We start from the raw sequence: 18,592 nt of genomic DNA on the forward strand, positions 1-18,592 counted from the left end.
AATAGCCCAAGAAAAGTTTTGGCTTTCTAGCCTAGCAATACAGAGAGGTACTTGCAGGGCTGAGAAAGACAATCACAGAATTCCCATATGGCTTAAAAGATATATGCATTTAAAAAGAATTTACAACTAAACAACACTAATCCTCAAAAGTTTTCAGTTCTGAATATTACTTCTAAGCTACTCTCAGGAAAAGGAAGGTAAAAGAGAAAGGAAAAATGTCGAGGGTAAGGTTCTTGAGAGGCTTTCCCATTGAAGATATTTTCTGGAAGATTACTTTACCAAGAATTTCACACTTTTCACTCTCTACCCTTGTAGATTATTTAAAACAAAATTTAATACTGATAAGTTTTGATCCACTATAATTCTGTAGATCCATGATACTTTACTTGAAATTTTTCTGAGATAAGCATCTGAACCACAAATGTAATCTTGATGTACCAAAAGTTGTTAATGAACGCACTTAGCCAACTATCCATTAATAATAACACTCAAATGGCTTTGCTGTTCTTTATTTGCCCTCATACATGCATTTTATGAAGGAAATTACTTCATTCTATGACATCTCAAATTTGGAGAGTCAAAGATTTCACCTTTAGAGAATGTCAAGAGTTTAATTAGAATTTAATAAAATAAATAAAATCTTTCTGTAAATGGAAGGAAGATACTATCACTGTGTATAATCATTTGACTTATTCTGTAAAAGTTCAACTGCAAACCATAAGGGGCAGGTGATGGAAGGGACATATTTATATAAACAGTAGAAAAAATATGTAAGATAAAACTTCTATTTCATATCAGAAAAACAAACTCAAGACTTTAAATAGCACTATATGCTTTAGCATCTACTTTATCAACAGCCAAGTCACCTCCAACAAACACAACCCTAGTATTAAACCTTTACCATTACATCAGGCCCCATTCAGACATGATTTTCTTGAGTCTTGGTGCCCTAACTGGCTATTCCTTGAGGGAGGAAAAATCCTACAGATTAAAAAAGTAAGAAGTAAACCAAACATCTGAGTGACTTCAAGGTACCATCCGCTTCACTTAACACAACCACTAGCCATCTTCAAACTATGAAAACAAAGCATACAAGAATTAAATTAGTTCTGTCAAGTGAACATTGTTAAGAAGTCTTGTAAGTGATTATCTCTTCCTCTGGAGGGACTTAGAAAAAGAAATATATATACATCCCCAACTACTACTTAATAGTAACGAATTTTAACAGTATTTGAACTCGTACTTTCTCAAACCTTATCTTTTAACTAATATCCTTCCATTCCAACCACAGCAATTCAAAACACCCATCACTAAGTGGTACAATTCTGATTAGCAATTCACTGCCTACTTGTTACTTACTCATACCATCACTAAGTGGTACAATTCTGATTAGCAATTCACTGCCTACTTGTTACTTACTCATACTTTATATATGTATATATGGTATACAAAATTTGGTACAAGAGTATAACATAAGTGAGATTATTTGAAAACCATAGTCTTATTTCATTTAAAAAGTGTGGAAGTTTTATTTAAGTAAATTTGTATCTCACAAACCATTTTCCAAGAAAAACCCCATTTAAAGAAAAAGCCATTGTAGATTTCTTCAAAGCTCAAAAAGTAGTCATAAATCCAAATGACTTTGAAATAGGCACTAAAATACTCCTGTATCGTTTAAAAAAAGTTATAACCAAGCAGTAACAGGCCATGTACATCTCTAGCCAATTTTTCTCAAAATACACAGCTCAACGATTAAGAGACGAAAATGAAACGTGACATAAACAACTGGAATCTTTTTCCCTTCTTAAAGGCTTATAATGAACACATGGACTAAGAACATTTCCATATATATTTGCTGAGGGGATTTTAAAGAGTGAAAATATCACTAAATGTAGACCTTTGACAATGGGATTGCACTTCATCACTGTTTTAAATTTTTAAAAATTTCCTGTATGTGCATAGTTTTAGAAGTTAATAATAACATCAAGGTTTAGCAATAATTTTTGCCACATCTCAAGTCGCTACTGATTTCCAACACTCTGAGGCAACCATTTTAAATTCTTTTAGCTATTTCTTCTGGTACTTACATTTATCCTAAATAATATGCTTATGCTCAGATAGTTACTATCTTTCCATTTTAGATACTATCACCTTCCTTGTGAAAGATGAAGACTTAGCATTCCTACATGCAGCCTCCCCCCAATCTTTCTTATAAAATTTTTCTATTGCTTTTATTTAAGCTACTATCCATTGATTCTAACAATTAACTAACAGGAATTCCAGAAAGAGAGCAGAGGGAAGGCAATTACCAAAGCAGTATTATAAGTTAATTTCCCAAAGCTTTAAAAGGACGCAAGTCTTCCAGTTGAAAGAGTTCACTAAGGGCCCAACACAATTAATCAAAAGACTCACACTTTCTCAACTCCTAAGAACATCAACAATAAAGAGAAAAAGCTGAAACTTAAGGGGGAAAAAAGTCTTAAAAAAAAAACAAACTTAAGAACAAAAAAAGAAGCAAGAACCAGAGTGGTATTAGACAGTTGAGTGTAGAAAGCAAACTCTTTCATAAACATTCCACTATCAAGTTTTCCAGCTAGCGAATCTAGCAACCAAATTCGAAGGCAAATTAAAGACATTATCAGGGCCACCATGAGTAATATTCTAAGAAAAGTTATGTAGGAGTTAAATTAAGGATACAGTCCAGCAAAATGAGATTAGATCAAGAAAAAGACACGGATCTAAGAAACAGAGGCTCCAACCCAGGAATACAGTGATGCAAAGTTCATGGCTAATAGCTATACAAGAGGCTTAGTGTTAGTGGGAAGGGCATCCTGATTAGTAAAGCAGAATGGAGGGCTCCAGAATGAGTATAAATACAATCCAAATGACCTTGATACCAGAAGCATTGTCCTCAGGAAGGTCCAGAGCATTTGACATTAGGCCTAGTACAAAAAAAAAATAGTAATAATAATCCTAATACACTGCTTGGACTGTCAATGAATGATATAACCATAAAAACATTGTTCAATGGTGTCACTTTAAAAAAAATCAAGCTATGAGCAAATTAAGACTTGGTTATGATCACAAGATGAAAGGGTTATGATAACATAAAAGTACAGATGGTATAAGATGGGAGTCTCAAAGGTAAGGAAAGCAAGGAAGAGGAAAGAGATTATGGCAAAAGGTGATGGAAAGGAAAGAGGTATATTAGTTAAAGTTAGAAATGCAAACATCTGGAGACATAACAGCTCTACTTTTTCATCTGTTACCACATACCATGTATTACTGTTTTTTTAAAAACAAATAATAGATTGGAGAAAAGAGCTACAATAACTATCATACATTAAGAACTCATTAAGAAAAGGTGCAAAGGATACAAAAAGGCAATTCAGAGAAATGTTAAAACAATCAAGTAATATTTTCTTTATCAGACTAATAAAAATGTTAAGATTCTTAAAAGTATCAGCACAAGCATAGAAAAAATGATAGTTCATACACTGTTGGTGCAAAGATAAACTCAATAACCTTTTTTGAAAAGTTTTATTTATACAAACTGTAAATCTCTATACCCAAAGTCCAGCAAGCCCACTTCCAAAGTTAGGATAGAACAAGAAAGGAAAAGGAAGGGATGGAAAGGAAGGAGACACACAATACAGAATGAACAAAATGTCCCACAATAGGGAAAATCATAAACTGATATGGTCATATTAGAAAATACTGTACAATTGTTAAACACATAGTACGCTGTTGAAGGAAAAAATGGTAACTTGCAGAATAAAGTGGAATTGGAGCAGGAAGTGGGAAAGAGCACAACTATAATTCATTATTTTTTCCTAAAATAAAACATTTCAATTGTAGATTAAAGTTTATTGACATAAGAAAATACTACTTTAAAAAAACCCCAAAACTTAGCAATGATTTAGATCCAGTTGAACAGTTCCCATCTTAACCTCCTTACTAAGAATCTCTTTTCATAAAGACACAGATTAACCAAATTTTATAAAGGTACCACGAATATGCATTTTAGAAAGGAGAAAACCGAAAGTAGCAGTTACTTCTGAAATGTCAATAGTGGCAGAGTCAGAATTAGAAAGAACCTGGGTCTCTAAAATTTTAGAACTATTTTGCTTTATATTGAGTTGGACTGCCAGATCTGACAATATTGAAGTAATTATAGATGCATGACTAATATTCACTTTAATATTGCCACACTATAAAATGGAAAAAGTGATTTATGATCTATTCAGACCATGAAATACCTAAAATACATTTGAAAGAAGGTGCTAAATATGAAATACGAAAGTAAAAAAAGTTAACCAAAAAGGTTTCCAAGACCAAAACAAAAGCCATCTTAAACACAACAAAACATCTTGTTTTAACAGTATTAATTCAAAATACCTCTACTACGGTATACCACTGATGCTTCACTTCAAAATAGATTTCCACTATCAAGAAACTTAGAGTAAACTAGATCTCCTCAAATATAGTATATAGCGTTTATTAAAGTATTAACTACTAACATCAGCCTTTTGGGCCAGAATTTAGGCTGCACATAATTAAGATCTTAGGTTTCACAGTCATTTTGAAAAACCAGCAACCTTCACTGAAAACCAAACAGGAATTTTCATCTGTCTTTTCATTTTGGAAGTCTTGAGAAGCACCGAATTAACCTATTTAGAAAAACACAATCCCTTTCTTTTGGAAGCATAACAGCATAGAAAATGATGCCAATATCTGTATCACTCAGCTATCCCCCCATATTATACAGCCAATACTACAATATAAATAAGCAATCTAACACTTTATCATATCATACATAAGCCTTCCATGTTTACACTGTATTGCCAAAGTTCTTAAAACTTGCCTGTGATTTAGGTCTTAGGATACAGTTTAAAAATCCTATTGCTCTCCCATTCTAACCTAGCATTTGAAAAAAGAAAGAAAGAAGCCAGGAATTGCTACTATAACTGCTATTATTTAGCAAGTAAATGGATACAAATATCTAAGTAAATAGTACAAATATTTAAACAGAAATCCTTAAGTTTCCTTACAGAAGTTAATAAGAAACCTGGAAGACTTACATTATTTCCATCAAATATTCCAGAAGTGGATATATAAATATTAACATATAAATATACACATATGGCCAGATCAATCTATCCTTCCTGCTGCTTTTCCTCCCACAGTTTTACAAATGGGATCCTTTGTCATCATAGTTTCTGAAAATCAACCAGGTCCATGAATCAAGCAAATATCATTAATATCCTCCATTTAATCACTTCTTTGATTATTCAGCATTTTAATAAAAGACAGTGGCAAATGCCAATTTATTTTGTTGCCTAAGTGCCAAGTAAGCTTCTGGTTTAAAAAATAGTAAAACTGTGCCCTTTATAAATAGATATGTCAAATCTGTCACGTCAGAACAGGCTTTCCATAAAAATTTACAAGATAAATGGTGTGCCCTTAAATAATGAAGTACTTGGTGCGAATATGTGCGCACACATGTGTGTTTAATGACTTGTCTTTGTAATGATTCTGTCCTACCTTTGCTGCTGCAGCCCGCCTGTCCTTTGCATCACTGAATTCATACTTCTGGAAGTACCCAATATGCACTGTAACAGACAGATGGACAGATCAATGGGCCACAGCGGCAAAGGCCAGATAGATTTGATAAAAATTAAAATCAAGGTATATAAAGGGGAGGGGAAAACCAGAAGAAAACATATCTACCTATATTCTATAGTATAAAATACCTGAACTTCAGGTCTGCAACCCTCCCATACACATACCCAAACAAACTATTCTTGGTTTCCATATTATTCCCTTTTTTCAAGTAGAAATAGTACCAGTGCAACAAGCAAAATAATCAGTATTTTTAATACCATCGACAGTTACAAATACAGCAGGCACTTCTGTGACCATGCCACACAATTTCTTCAAGTAGAAGTTGCTCTTTAATACATAAGAAACTATTTATGATATCCAAAGATGACTTTCTATGCCAAAATTAAAATGGCAATTTGATACACACTGAAAATTTCTACCATAATGCTAAGGTCTGTGTGATAAGAGTATACTTGGAATCATTAAATAAAAGTCCTATTTCAGCATTTTACCATTCTACATTTTCCTACCTATGTAAAAATGGTTGCGAGCACACCTAGATAAGATAATTTTGGGGGCTTAAAAGAACATATAATAGTGCCATTTAAGCCAAGTACCAAGATACAGTAAAACATTTATATACAAAACCAACAACATCTTTAAAAGCTATGTAATCTTTCTGTTACCTCAAATCCATTCAAACAAGTATTTACACTTCAAGAAGCTTCTGAAAGTTATTTTTTAAAAAACACCTTAATATCTCAAAATGCTGGCTTCGCTTAAGCTTGATCTTACATTCATGTAAAAGCCATTTTAATTTAATCAAATATTTTATTTTGTAAGCATCTAAAATAATGTAGATTCATGCTACATGTTTAAGAAAAATTGAGGGGAAATGTTTCCCCTTTTATTTCAAGGGGATCTAATCATTTACACATTTCTTATCATAATCCCTCAAAAACATAAGGAGGTAGGGAGACACGATAATCACATATAATGCATGATCCTTGACTGAATCCTGGACTAGAAGAAAAGCTATAAAAGACAACTGGGGAATTATGAATGTGGTGTGCATACTAGATTTTTTCTACAACTTTGTTCAGATATAATTCCTAAGCCATAAAATTCAGTTACAAAGTCATAATTCAGTGGGGGTTTTTTGTTTTTAAATATTGGCACCTGAGCTAACAACTGTTGCCAATCTTCCTTTTCTTTTTTCCCTTTTTCTCTCCAAGTCCCCCTAGTACATAGTTCTATATTTTAGGTGTGGGTCCTTCTAGTTGTGGCATATGGGATGCCGCCTCAGCGTGGCCTGATGAGTGGTACCATGTCCGTGCCCAGGATCCGAACCAGCAAAACCCTGGGCCGCCAAAGCGGAGCACACAAACTTAACCACTCGGCCATGGGGCTGGCCCCTCAGTGGTTTTGATTATATTCAGAGTTATGACACATAGTTGTGTCAACCATTAATTTTAGAACATTTCATCATCCCAAAAAGAAACCCCATACCCATGAGCAGTCACTCCCCATTTTCCCCTTCCCCCAATCAGCCTCTGACAACCACTGATCTACTTTTTGTCTCTATGGATTTGCCTATTCTGGACATTTCATATAAATGGCATAAAAAAGTATGAGGTCTACTGTAACTGGTTAATTCTGTCATTCAGTTTTACTTATCCAGGAAGGCCAACACGCTGAGAACTTGTCATGGACATCAAATAGGGCTGTTTAACTGGGGGAATGGAGAGGAACTATTAATCCAGGAAGTTAGTTAAATGAAGGTTGCTTAAAGCTTCAACTACACTATTATAATACATGTTAAAGATGAGGAAAGAGAATTTATTAAAATTAAACAATTGATACAAAGTTATACAGCTAATAAAAGACAAAGCTAGAACTGAACTTAGTCTACGTGGTGCCAAAGATTTAACCAACCACTAAGGTATTTTCCTTCCTAATAAAATAATTCACCAATTCTCACTGATTCTACCTTCTACTATCTTGAATATCTCTCCCTCCTCTCCATTCCAGCCTTACTAACCTCATCATATATTTCTTGCTCAGATTACTGTAATAGACTTCTCACTACTATCCCTGCTTCCTATTCTCATTTATTTCCCATACCGCCAGCAAACTGGTCTTTCTAAACACTAGTTCCATATTAATCTAAAAGTTTAAAGTTTTTGGCCGTAGGGCATAAAGCCATTTCATTTAGCATTAAGCTAAAGCCTTTCATAAACTGCCTACCTGTTTGGCCTGTTCCTAGAACACTACTTCCTAATAATTTTAGCAATATTCAATTCCTTATTGTTCATTCAACATACCAATCCATTAATAGCTTCTGCCTCTGTATATTCTATTCCTCCTTTCCTCTGTCTGGAATACCATCTACAACCCCATCTGCCTAGTGAGCTTCTATTCATTTTTCAAAACTAGCTTCAGATCCACTTCCACTAGCAGGATTTGTCAGTCCTTCTAAGAAAATAGCATTCAATATTCCTTCTCTAGCCTTGTAACTCTACTGTTGTACGTATCACTGTATTATAATTTATTTATACATGCCTCCCTCAAGAGTTGTCCAGTATCTGTATTCCCCCAGTATAGTGTAGCAGTGAAGAAAATATCTGTTAGTAAAAAGCTATCGAGTATTCTACCTATATACTGTTCCCAATTAAACTGAAGCATTATTTTTAGCAACCCATTAACCTTGGAAATGCATAAAATAACCATAACATCATAGTTAGGGTCCTAAAAGAAGGGAAAAAATTGGGTTAGGGGAAGGGTGGAGGTTCTACTTTTAAGAGAGAAATATTAAGAATGGAGATATTAATAATAGCGATTGCCTCTGAGGGATGGAACCAGGTAGTAGTTAACATACTTAAATATGAGATTTTTTACTTTATCTTTTGTACTTTTTGAATTTTAACCGAAGAATACACATGCCTAGAATACTTGAAATACTAAGGAAATAAATGCTTAGAATACTAAAGCTGTTTTTTTGTTTGTTTTTTTTTAAATCACAGGTTATGGAGGAGAATTCAGTCATACTGGCCTCAGCACACAACTTACTTACGTACTTTGTTTTGGTTACACAGAACAAAGAAAATCCTGATTCACAAAAATAAGAAGCTTGTATTGCAACTTCAGGATATTCTTCACTTAAACAGACCCAGAAGCTTAAAAAATATACTCGAAAACATTTTACTCAGACCTAACTAGTTAACATTGTGTAGCAACTGCTTTTATTTTTCTAAATGCAGTGAGAGGAAATACACAGAGCTCAAAACCCCAAAACTATTAATAACAGAGTAACATCAAGATGTTACCTATTCACTTGTTACTGCAAAACCTGCCATTGTTGGCAATGAGGGTGTTAACAAACATCTTTGCCTTGTCCCACATTTATTTAACTGAACAAGGTGCACATGCGCTGCCCTAGTGTTCTACCTCATGTAACTTCGCTTGAGCAGACATGCAAAGGTCTGAATCCAAAATATCAGTGCATAATAATCTTCTTAATCAACAATCCATAAGAAGTAAAGCAGGAACTTTTTCTGGATTCCACACAAACAAAAAAACATTAGCCTAAATAAAGTTTAATGCATTGGTAGTCTCCACTATGTTAAAATCATCTTTAAAATTGCAGAAAGGTTATCACGAGGAGATTAGAATAAGGCAGGTTCAAGTAAAAAGTTACAGAAACAGATATTAATATATGGAAGAACTTGAAATCAGAGCTGTTCAAATATGAAATGTGTTCACTTCTACAAGCAGCTGTGGGGGTGTATGTCACTATAGAGGTTTAAGAATAGGCTCAGAGACCACTTAACAGGGAGGCAGTACTTGGTAAATGGTCAGTTAGGATAATTTTTAAGATCCCTTTCAGCCTTGTTAATCTGACTTTATGGGAATAAAAAACTGTGTTGAGGTGGCACCCACATTCCTCTCCTTCAGATCCACAGTTGCGTGTTACTTGAAAAGCAAGGACCATGCTTTCCACAGGCTTCTACTTTTTAAGAAAAATGTGGAAGAGATTTAGAGAACAGATATGAATGAGGAAAAAAGGTTTTAAGTTTTCAAGATTTAGAAATCATCGACCTCCTTCCGGAGGTACGTCAGTATGATAGCAGACTGAGCTCCTCCCTTAGACTCTCCCCCTAAGATACAAGGAAAAGAACATTCACAAACCAACAGAGAACATTCACACAACACAAAAGACATCTGAGAGACCCAGACAGCCATATGTCGGAAGGAGGAGGTAGTGGACACCCTGGGGGGGGGGGGGGGGGGGGGGGGGGGGGAACAGAAGGAGGTAAGAGGATCTCCTCTCCCTCTCCAGGAGGAATCCAGGGCACGGGACCATGCATGGCTCTGAGAAGAGGAGGGAGGGGCGACTCTCCACAAGAATGCCTTCTCTCTCCAAGTTCCCTACAAGCCCATGGGACACTCCCCCCAAAAGGAAGCTAAGCTGTTGCAGGAGTATCTTCATCAAGCCAGCACCCCAGGAGAGCAGATAGTCAGGGCAGAGAAAGAACATCTCTGGGATCGCACATGAAAGAAAACGGCCCTCCCCCATGCCAGGTGATCCAGCTCAGCCAGTCACCCAGAGAGCCCCCACATACATTAAAAAAGCAGCAGCTGTAAGAAAGCAAACTGGCAATCGTGGAGGGGCCCTATCACCACAGATTCCAAAAGACAGGCACAGAAGCCAGGGCTCAGAGTACACAGCTCCTGACTGCCCCGCCCCACAGTGGCAGCAGGTGGAATCTGTAACGAGGTACTATCACTACGCGAAAGCATATATCTATGCCATCAAACACATGAAGAAATACATTAATATATATTCCAGACCAGAAGGAAAATGACAAGTGCCCAGAAATCAACCCTGAAGGCACAGAAATTTACAATCTAAATGACGGAGAATTCAAAATAACTATCATAAAAAAACTCCATGAGTTACAAGAAAATACAGATAGTTCAATGAAGTCAGGCTAAAATTAATGAACAGAGAGAATTCTTCACAAAAGAAATTGGAACTATTAAGAAAGATCAATCAGAAATACTGGAGATGAAAAACACAATGGATGAGATAAAGAAAAATCTGGACTCCCTGAATGACAGAGCTGACATTATTGAGGACAGAATTAACAGTCTGGAGGAGAAAATACAGAAATGTTTCACATGGAGGAGGAGAGAGAACTAAGACTAGAAACAAATAAAGAAACTCTCTGAGAAATATCCAACTCCATCAGCAAATGCAACATAAGGATTATAGAATTCCAGAGGGAGAAGAGTGGGAGAATGGAGCATAAAACTTGTTCAGAGAAATAATAACCTGAGAACTTCCCGAACCTGAGGAAGGAGCTGGAAATAAAAAAGAAGCTATATATCCTAATTATATCAATGTAAAAAGACCTTCTCCAAGGCATACAGTAGTAAAACTGGCAACAGTCAAGGACAAAGAAAAAATATTAAGGGCAGCAAGGCAGAAGAAAATAACTTACAAAGGAGCCCCTACAGGCTAGGAGAGGGTGGAACGATATATTCAAAATTCTGAAAGACAGAAACTTTCAGCCAAGAATACTCTATCCAGCAAAAATATCCTTCAGATATGATAGAGAAATAAAAACTCTCCCAGATAAGCACAACCTGAGGGAGTTCATCGCCACAAGACCCCATGTCCCACAAGAACTGATCAAGAAGGCCCTCACACCTGGAAGAAAAAAAAAAAGGAAAAAGAAAAAGAAAGGGTTTACAAAGCCTTGAGAAAGGAGATAAACAGGCAGACAAAATCAGAAAACTGCAGCTCTCTATCAGAACAGGTTAGCAAACAATATAACATTAAAGATAACGGGAAAGAAAACATCAAAAATAATTCTAATCTCGTCATTTTAACCACAAACGCACAACACAAGATGAAATAAGCTGTGACAACAACAACTTAGAAGGGATAGAGGAAAGGGATGGAATTGGCTTAGACTAAGGAAATAAGAGGCTATCAGAAAATGGACTATCTATGAGATTTTTTATACAAACCTCATGGTAACCACTAAACAAATAATCAGAACAGAGACACAAATGATAAATAAAGAGAAAACTGAAAAAACCATCACGGAGAACTACAAACTGAAATGGCAGTCCAAGTACGCAGGACAAGAAACAAGGGAAACAAAGAACAAATGGGAAACGAGACCCAAAATGGCAGCATTAAGCCCTCATACATCAACAATCGCTCTAAATGTAAAGGGATCAAATTCTCCAATCTAAAGACAAAGTTGGCGGGATGGATTAAAAAACAAGACCCAACAATATCCTGCCTCCAGGAAACACACCTCAGCTCTAAAGACAAACAGAAGCTCTGAGTGAAGGGATGGAAGATGATACTCCAAGCTAAGGGCAAACAAAAGAAGGCAGGTGTTGCCATACTTATATCAGACAAAGTAGACTTCAAGATAAAACAGGCAATGAGAGAAAAGAGGGGCAGTATACAATGATAAAACAGACACACAACTTCTAAGACATTACACTCATAAATATATACACACCCAACACAGGAGCACCAAAGTACATAAAGCAACTATTAACCAATCTAAAAGGAGACATTAACAACAATGCAATAACAGTAGAGGACCGTAACATCTCACTTACATCGATGGCCAGATCATCCAGAAAGTCAACAAGGACATAGTGGAATTAAACAAAAAACCAAGCCAGATGGACTTAATAGATTAATAGAACATTCCATCCAAAAACAGCAGAACACACATTCTTCTCAAGTACACATGGAATATACTCAAGGATAGACCACAGGTTGGGAAATACAACAAGACACAATAAATTTAAGACTGAAATCATATCAAGCATCTTTTCCGACCATAATGCTATGAAACTACACATCAAGTACAAGAAAAAAGCAGCGAAAGTGACAAATATGTGTAGACTAAACAACATGCTACTGAACAACCAATGGATCATCGAAGAAATCAAAGGAGAAATCAAGGGAGAAATCAAAAAATATCTGGAAACAAATGAAAATGAAAATATACCATATCAACTCACATGGGATACAGCAAAAGCAGTCCTAAGACCTTAGAGAAATTCATAGCAATACAGGCTCACCTTAACAAACAAGAAAAATCTCAAATAAGCAATCTTAAATACTACACCTAACAGAATTAGAAAAAGAAGAACAAAGCCCAAAGTCAGCAAAAGGAGGGAAATAATAAACATTAGAGCAGAAACAAATGAAATTGAAACAAAAAAAACAGCAGAAAGGATCAATGAAACTGAGAACTGGTTCTTTGAGAAGACAAACAAAATTGACAAACCCTTAGCCAGACTCACTAGCAAAAAAGAGAGAAGGCTCAAATCAATAAAATTAGAAATGAAAGAGGAGAAATTACAGAACTACAAAGGATCATATGAGAATACTATGAAAAAACATATGCCAACAAATTGGACAATCTAGAAGAAATGGATAAATTCTTAGACTCATACCACCTCCCAAAACTGAATCAAGAAGAAACAGAGAATCTGAATAGACCAATCACAAGCACAGAGACTGAAACAGTAATCAAAAACCTCCCGAAAAATAAAAATCCAGGACCAGAGGGCTTCTCAGAAGAATCCCACCAAACATTCAAAGAAGATTTAATACCTATCCTTCTCAAACTATTCCAGAAAGTTGAAGACAGAACACTTCCTAACAGATTTTACAAGGCCAGTATCACCCTGATCCCAAAGCCAGAGGAGGACAACACAAAAAAGGAAAATTACAGGCCAATATCACTGATGAACACAGATGCAAAAATCCTCAACAAAATATTGGCAAACCAAATACAGCAATACATTTAAAGGATCATACATCACTATCAAGTGCAATTTATACCAGAGACGCAGCGATGGCTCCACATCTGCAAATCAATCAATGTGATACACCACATTAACAAAATGAGGAATAAAAACCACATGATCATCTCAATAGACACAGAGAAAGCATTTGACAAGATCCAACATCCACTTATGATAACAAACTCTCAATAAAATGGGCATAGAAGGAAAGTACCTCAACATAATAAAGGTCATATATGACAAACCCACAGCCAACATCATACTCAGTGGGAAAAAACTGAAAGCCATCCCTCTGAGAACAGGAACAGGACAGGGTGCCCACTCTCACCACTCTTATTCAACACAGTATTGGAGGTTTTGGCCAGAGCAATAGACAAGAAAAAGAAATAAAAGGAATTCAAATAGGCAATGAAGAAGTAAAACTCTGTTTGCAGACATGATTTTATATATAGAAAACCCTAAAGAATCCATCAGAAAACTATTAGAAATAATCAACAATTACAGCAAAGTTGCAGGGTACAAAATCAACTTACAAAAATCAGTTGCATTTCTATACTCTAATAATGAACTAATAGAAAGAGATACAATCCCATTTATAATGGCAACAAAAAGAATAAAATATCTAGGAATAAATTTAACCAAGGAGGTGAAAGACCTATACAAAGAAAACTTTAAGACATAATTGAAAGAAATCAATGATGACATAAAGAAATGGAAAGATATTCCATGCACATGGATTGGAAGAATAAATATAATTAAAATGTCCATACTACTTAAAGCAATCTACAGACTCAATGTAATTCCAATCAGAATCCCAATGACATTCTTCACAGAAATAGAACAAAGAATACTAAAATTTATAGGGGCAACAAAAGACCCCGAAGAGCTAAAGTGATCCTGAGAAAAAAGAACAAAGCTGGAGGCATCACAATTTCTGACTTCAAAATATACTATAAAGCTATAGTGATCAAAAGGGCATGGTACTGGTACAAAAACAGACACACAGATCAATGGAACAGAACTGAAAGCCCAAAAATAAAACCACACATCTACCGACAGCTAATCTTTGACAAAGGAGCTAAGAACATACAATGGCAAAAGTCTCTTTAACAAAAGGTATTGGGAAAACGGGACAGTCACAAACAAAAGAATGAAGGTAGACCATTATCTTTCACCATACACAAAAATTAACTCAAATGGACCAAAGACTTGAAGGTAAGACCTGAAACCATAAAACTCCTTGAAGAAAACATAGGCAGTACACTCTGTAACACCAGTCTTAGAAGGATCTTTTCAATTACCATGTCTACTCAGGCAAGGTAAACAAAAGAAAAAATAAACAAGTGTAACTTCATCAGACTAAAGAGCTTCTGCAAGGCAAAGGAAACCAGGAACAAAACAAAAAGACAACCCACCAACTGGGAGAAAATATTTGCAAATCATATATCCAACAAGTGGCTAATCTCCAAAGTATATAAAGAACTCCCATAACTCAACAACAAAAAAAAACAACCCGATCAAAAAATGGGCAGAGGAAATGACCAGACATTTTTCCAAAGATGATACACAGATGGCCAATAGGCACATGAGAAGAAGCTCAACTTCACTAATCATCAGGGAAATGCAAATCAAAACAACAATGAGATATCACCTTACATCCATTAGAATGGCTATAATCACTAAGATAAAAAATAACAAACGTTGGAGGGGATGTGGAGAAAAGGGAACCTTATACACTACTGGTGGGAATGCAAACTGGTACAGCCACTATGGAAAACAGTACAGAGATTTCTCAAACAATTAAAAAGAGAAAAGCTGTACGGCCCAGATATCCCACAACTCTTTGGTATTTATCCAAAGAACTTGAAATCAACACCCCTATGCTGACTGCAACATTATTCACACTAGCCAAGACATGGAAGCCACCCAAGTACCCATCAACTGATGGTTGGATAAAGAAGATGTGGTATATATATACAATGGACTACTACTCAGCCATAAAAAGACGAAATTGTCCCATTTGCAACAACATGGATGGACCTTGAGGGTATTATGTTAAGCAAAGTAAGCCACAGAAAGACAAGCACCATATGATTTCACCCACATGTGGAAGATAAACTAACACATGGACAAAAAGAACAGATGAGCAGTTACCAGAGCGGAAGGGGGTTAGGAGGTGGGCATAAGGGGTAGAGGGGCACATTTATACGGTGACTGACAAATAATAATGTACAGTTGAAGTTTCACAATGTTATAAACTATTAGGACCTCAATAAAATTTTCTTTAAAAATTGTGTTTACTCTGGTATGCAACAAACATTAGGCAAGTTTACTGTCATCCTTAATTTTTTTAGCTATTGGTTATATACTTTCATTCCTAAGGGTGACTAGAGGATTTTTGTGAATTTTCATCCTTTTGACTTTACAGTTGGGTGGAATGAAACATTATAAGTCAAGTTTCAGACACTGTCATATATTCCGAGGACCCAACTATAACTATATCAATGCAATATGAGTTGAGATGATTACAGAAACAGACAAAATCTTTAGAGCCAATGAAATGGAATTATTACCTTTAAAAAGTCAGACTGGTGAGTAAAACTATATACATACTTTTTCAAAGGAATATTATTCCCATATTAAATAACAATCTGAGGCCCACTCTACATTTTCTCTTCATAAGAACTGAAGTGATGAACAGTAGGTTGAAAGATAAAAACATTTCCTTACATTTGAGTTTAAATGGTGAGCATCAGTAATAAGCTCCTCTGAGAACTTCGCAAAAAACTACTTTCTCATTATTGAGCAAAATAAGTCAGCTATTTCCCCTTTAAACACATCAAGCATTTGTTATCTAGCACATCTGTAACAATTTCATAATGCTAATCTTCCAGAATCTCTTGGTGCTTCTGTCAGAAGGAGAACATTAGGCTTTGTGGACCAAAGGTCTCAGTTTGTAATTTCATACATAGATCATGAACAAATTTTATATAATATATGTGTTCCACAATGTAGGTCAAGTAGTGAAATTATTTAACATTAAAACTTTTTTTTTAATTCCTACATTGGACTAGAAAATAGTAAATGTTGTAATAGCAATTTTGGCTTGAAATTTTCTTTAGGATGGCATATATGCACACTGTAAAGTTTAAAAAGGACATGTAGTAGACTTCTGACTTTATTACACTCTTGTTTACTATTTATTTGAATTCACAAGCCATGGCAATGAAGTCACAAGTCAGAGCCCATTGATTCAGTCTGTGTAACTCAGTTTCCTGGGGCATAGAGCTGGATGGAGAAAGGTAAAGTGGATCTGGAACGACAAACAGAAAACACCAAGCACACAAAACAATTACATTCAAAAATGTCTTACATTTTAAGATATAAAATACTGAGCTCCGACCCCAGCAATGAAAACCTGAGCAAGTTATTTAATTTCTCTAAGAGCAAAAAACAGAAACTCTATTAGAGAATGAGAGAAGAGTTAATTCAGTGAAGTCAACAGAAGAGGAATGTGAACAATTCACAAATGAAAAAAAAAGAGATAATACCTAAAATCAATACTAAATCTCACTCATATTTGACTATTTATTCAATGTTTATTTATCAGCTGTGTTCCAGGAACTGTGATGGCCAACGGGAATACCAAAATTAATACACTGATCCTACCCTCAAGGATTTCAGTCTATTTAGCGGGTAAATAAATAATAGAGAGAAGAGCTTTCTGTTTTTTGGTTTTGCGGGGTTTTTTGTTGAGGAAGATTGGCCCTGAGCTAACACATGCGCCAATCCTCCTCTATTTTATATGGAGGTTGCTGCCACAGCATGGCTTGATTAGTGATGTAGGTCCACACCAGAGATCTGAACCCACAAACCCTGGGCTGCCAAAGCAGAGCACACAGAACCTAACCACTATGCAACCAGGCTAGCTCCAAGATGAGCTTTTCAAAATAAAAGTATATACAAAATTCTGAAACCCACTCATAGGGAAGGATTCAAAGAAGAAATGATGTTTAAGGTTGGTCTTGAAGTCTGAATGAGTTCATCAGGGAAAAGAATTTGAAGCAAAAGAAAAAGCTTTACAAAAGCACAGAGAAAAATTTCACAAAGAATTATCATTGTTTTGTTATGCCAGGATGAGTGTGAAGAAAAGCCTGATCTACCATGCTAAGGAATCTTTTATCCTAATCTGCATTCTCTTGTAACCTGGTATTGGGACTCCTAGGCTAAGCAGCTTCCTCCGTATTCACTATTTCCTATCTCATTCCCACCCCACTGCTTATCATGAATGGTAAAGATTTGATACACTTTCTCAGGCCATAAACTTAGACCAAGTATGAACATTTTTGACACTGTCATAAACTGAACAGAATGACCACCCTGTAAGAAAAGGAGACATTCAGCACTCCCTGAAAAATCTGTGGTGACCATACTATACTCACAAGGCCCCATTTTCCATCAATATCATCCTTTTCACATTCTTTCAATTTTTCTTATTTTGCCAATGAGAGCCTTCTAATAACTTCTAATAGCTTCTAACAAGACTCTGCTTATTCACACAAAGGTCGATATTTTCCCTCTTTCCTAAAAACCAACGAGTCTCTTCGGAAGGGAGGGCTTTCCTTAAGCAAAAAGGGGTCAACACACAACAAAAGTAAAACACACCAGGGTTGACCTGGTGTAAAAATAACATTTCAAAAGAGAAACTGGTAAAGTGTGAGATTTCCGGGTAATGGCAATACACTAAGATTGTCAACTTTGAAAACTAGGCCAGGGCAGGTCCAGAAATAGGCAATAATTGAGATCAAGCTACACATGGGATAAAAGTGGGCATGATGGGTTCTGAGTCACTGACTTATAATCAAGTACTTATTTACTTGTCTGCCCTTCCTAGACTAGGAGCCCTGAAAAAGGAAAGGAATGTTCTCCACTCATCTTTGTACACCTACTGCCAAGCACATGTACCAAGGGGAGGCATCTGGATGTAAAAGTTTAGTATAGATTTGGCAGAACACGGTGACAGGAAGATGTATTGTGGTTTTAGGAATAGCAAAACTCAAGAGGACAGCGTTCAAGATAGACAGTGGCATAAGATCAGATGGAAAGGCGGCTTTGGTCTTTCAGTTTCCTATCTTAA

At 35.8% G+C, this 18,592-nt stretch overlaps 1 protein-coding gene across 2 annotated transcripts in view; it reads right to left on the minus strand.

Annotated features, from left to right (window-relative positions):
* The window catches only part of LOC124233093 (Bardet-Biedl syndrome 4 protein-like), a 188,414-nt gene that overhangs the window by 152,986 nt on the left and 16,836 nt on the right, over positions 1 to 18,592 (minus strand). The window contains exon 2 of one of the 2 annotated variants that reach the window (XM_046650202.1): positions 5,545 to 5,612. The exons of the other annotated variant lie outside the window; for it this stretch is intronic. Coding sequence (XP_046506158.1) covers positions 5,545 to 5,612 — 68 coding nt within the window. The remainder of the gene's footprint in view (positions 1 to 5,544; positions 5,613 to 18,592) is intronic. 2 annotated transcript variants of the gene reach the window in all.

The sequence above is a fragment of the Equus quagga genome, unplaced genomic scaffold, assembly GCF_021613505.1.
Source record: "Equus quagga isolate Etosha38 unplaced genomic scaffold, UCLA_HA_Equagga_1.0 153_RagTag, whole genome shotgun sequence".
NCBI classification, from domain to species: domain Eukaryota; kingdom Metazoa; phylum Chordata; class Mammalia; order Perissodactyla; family Equidae; genus Equus; species Equus quagga.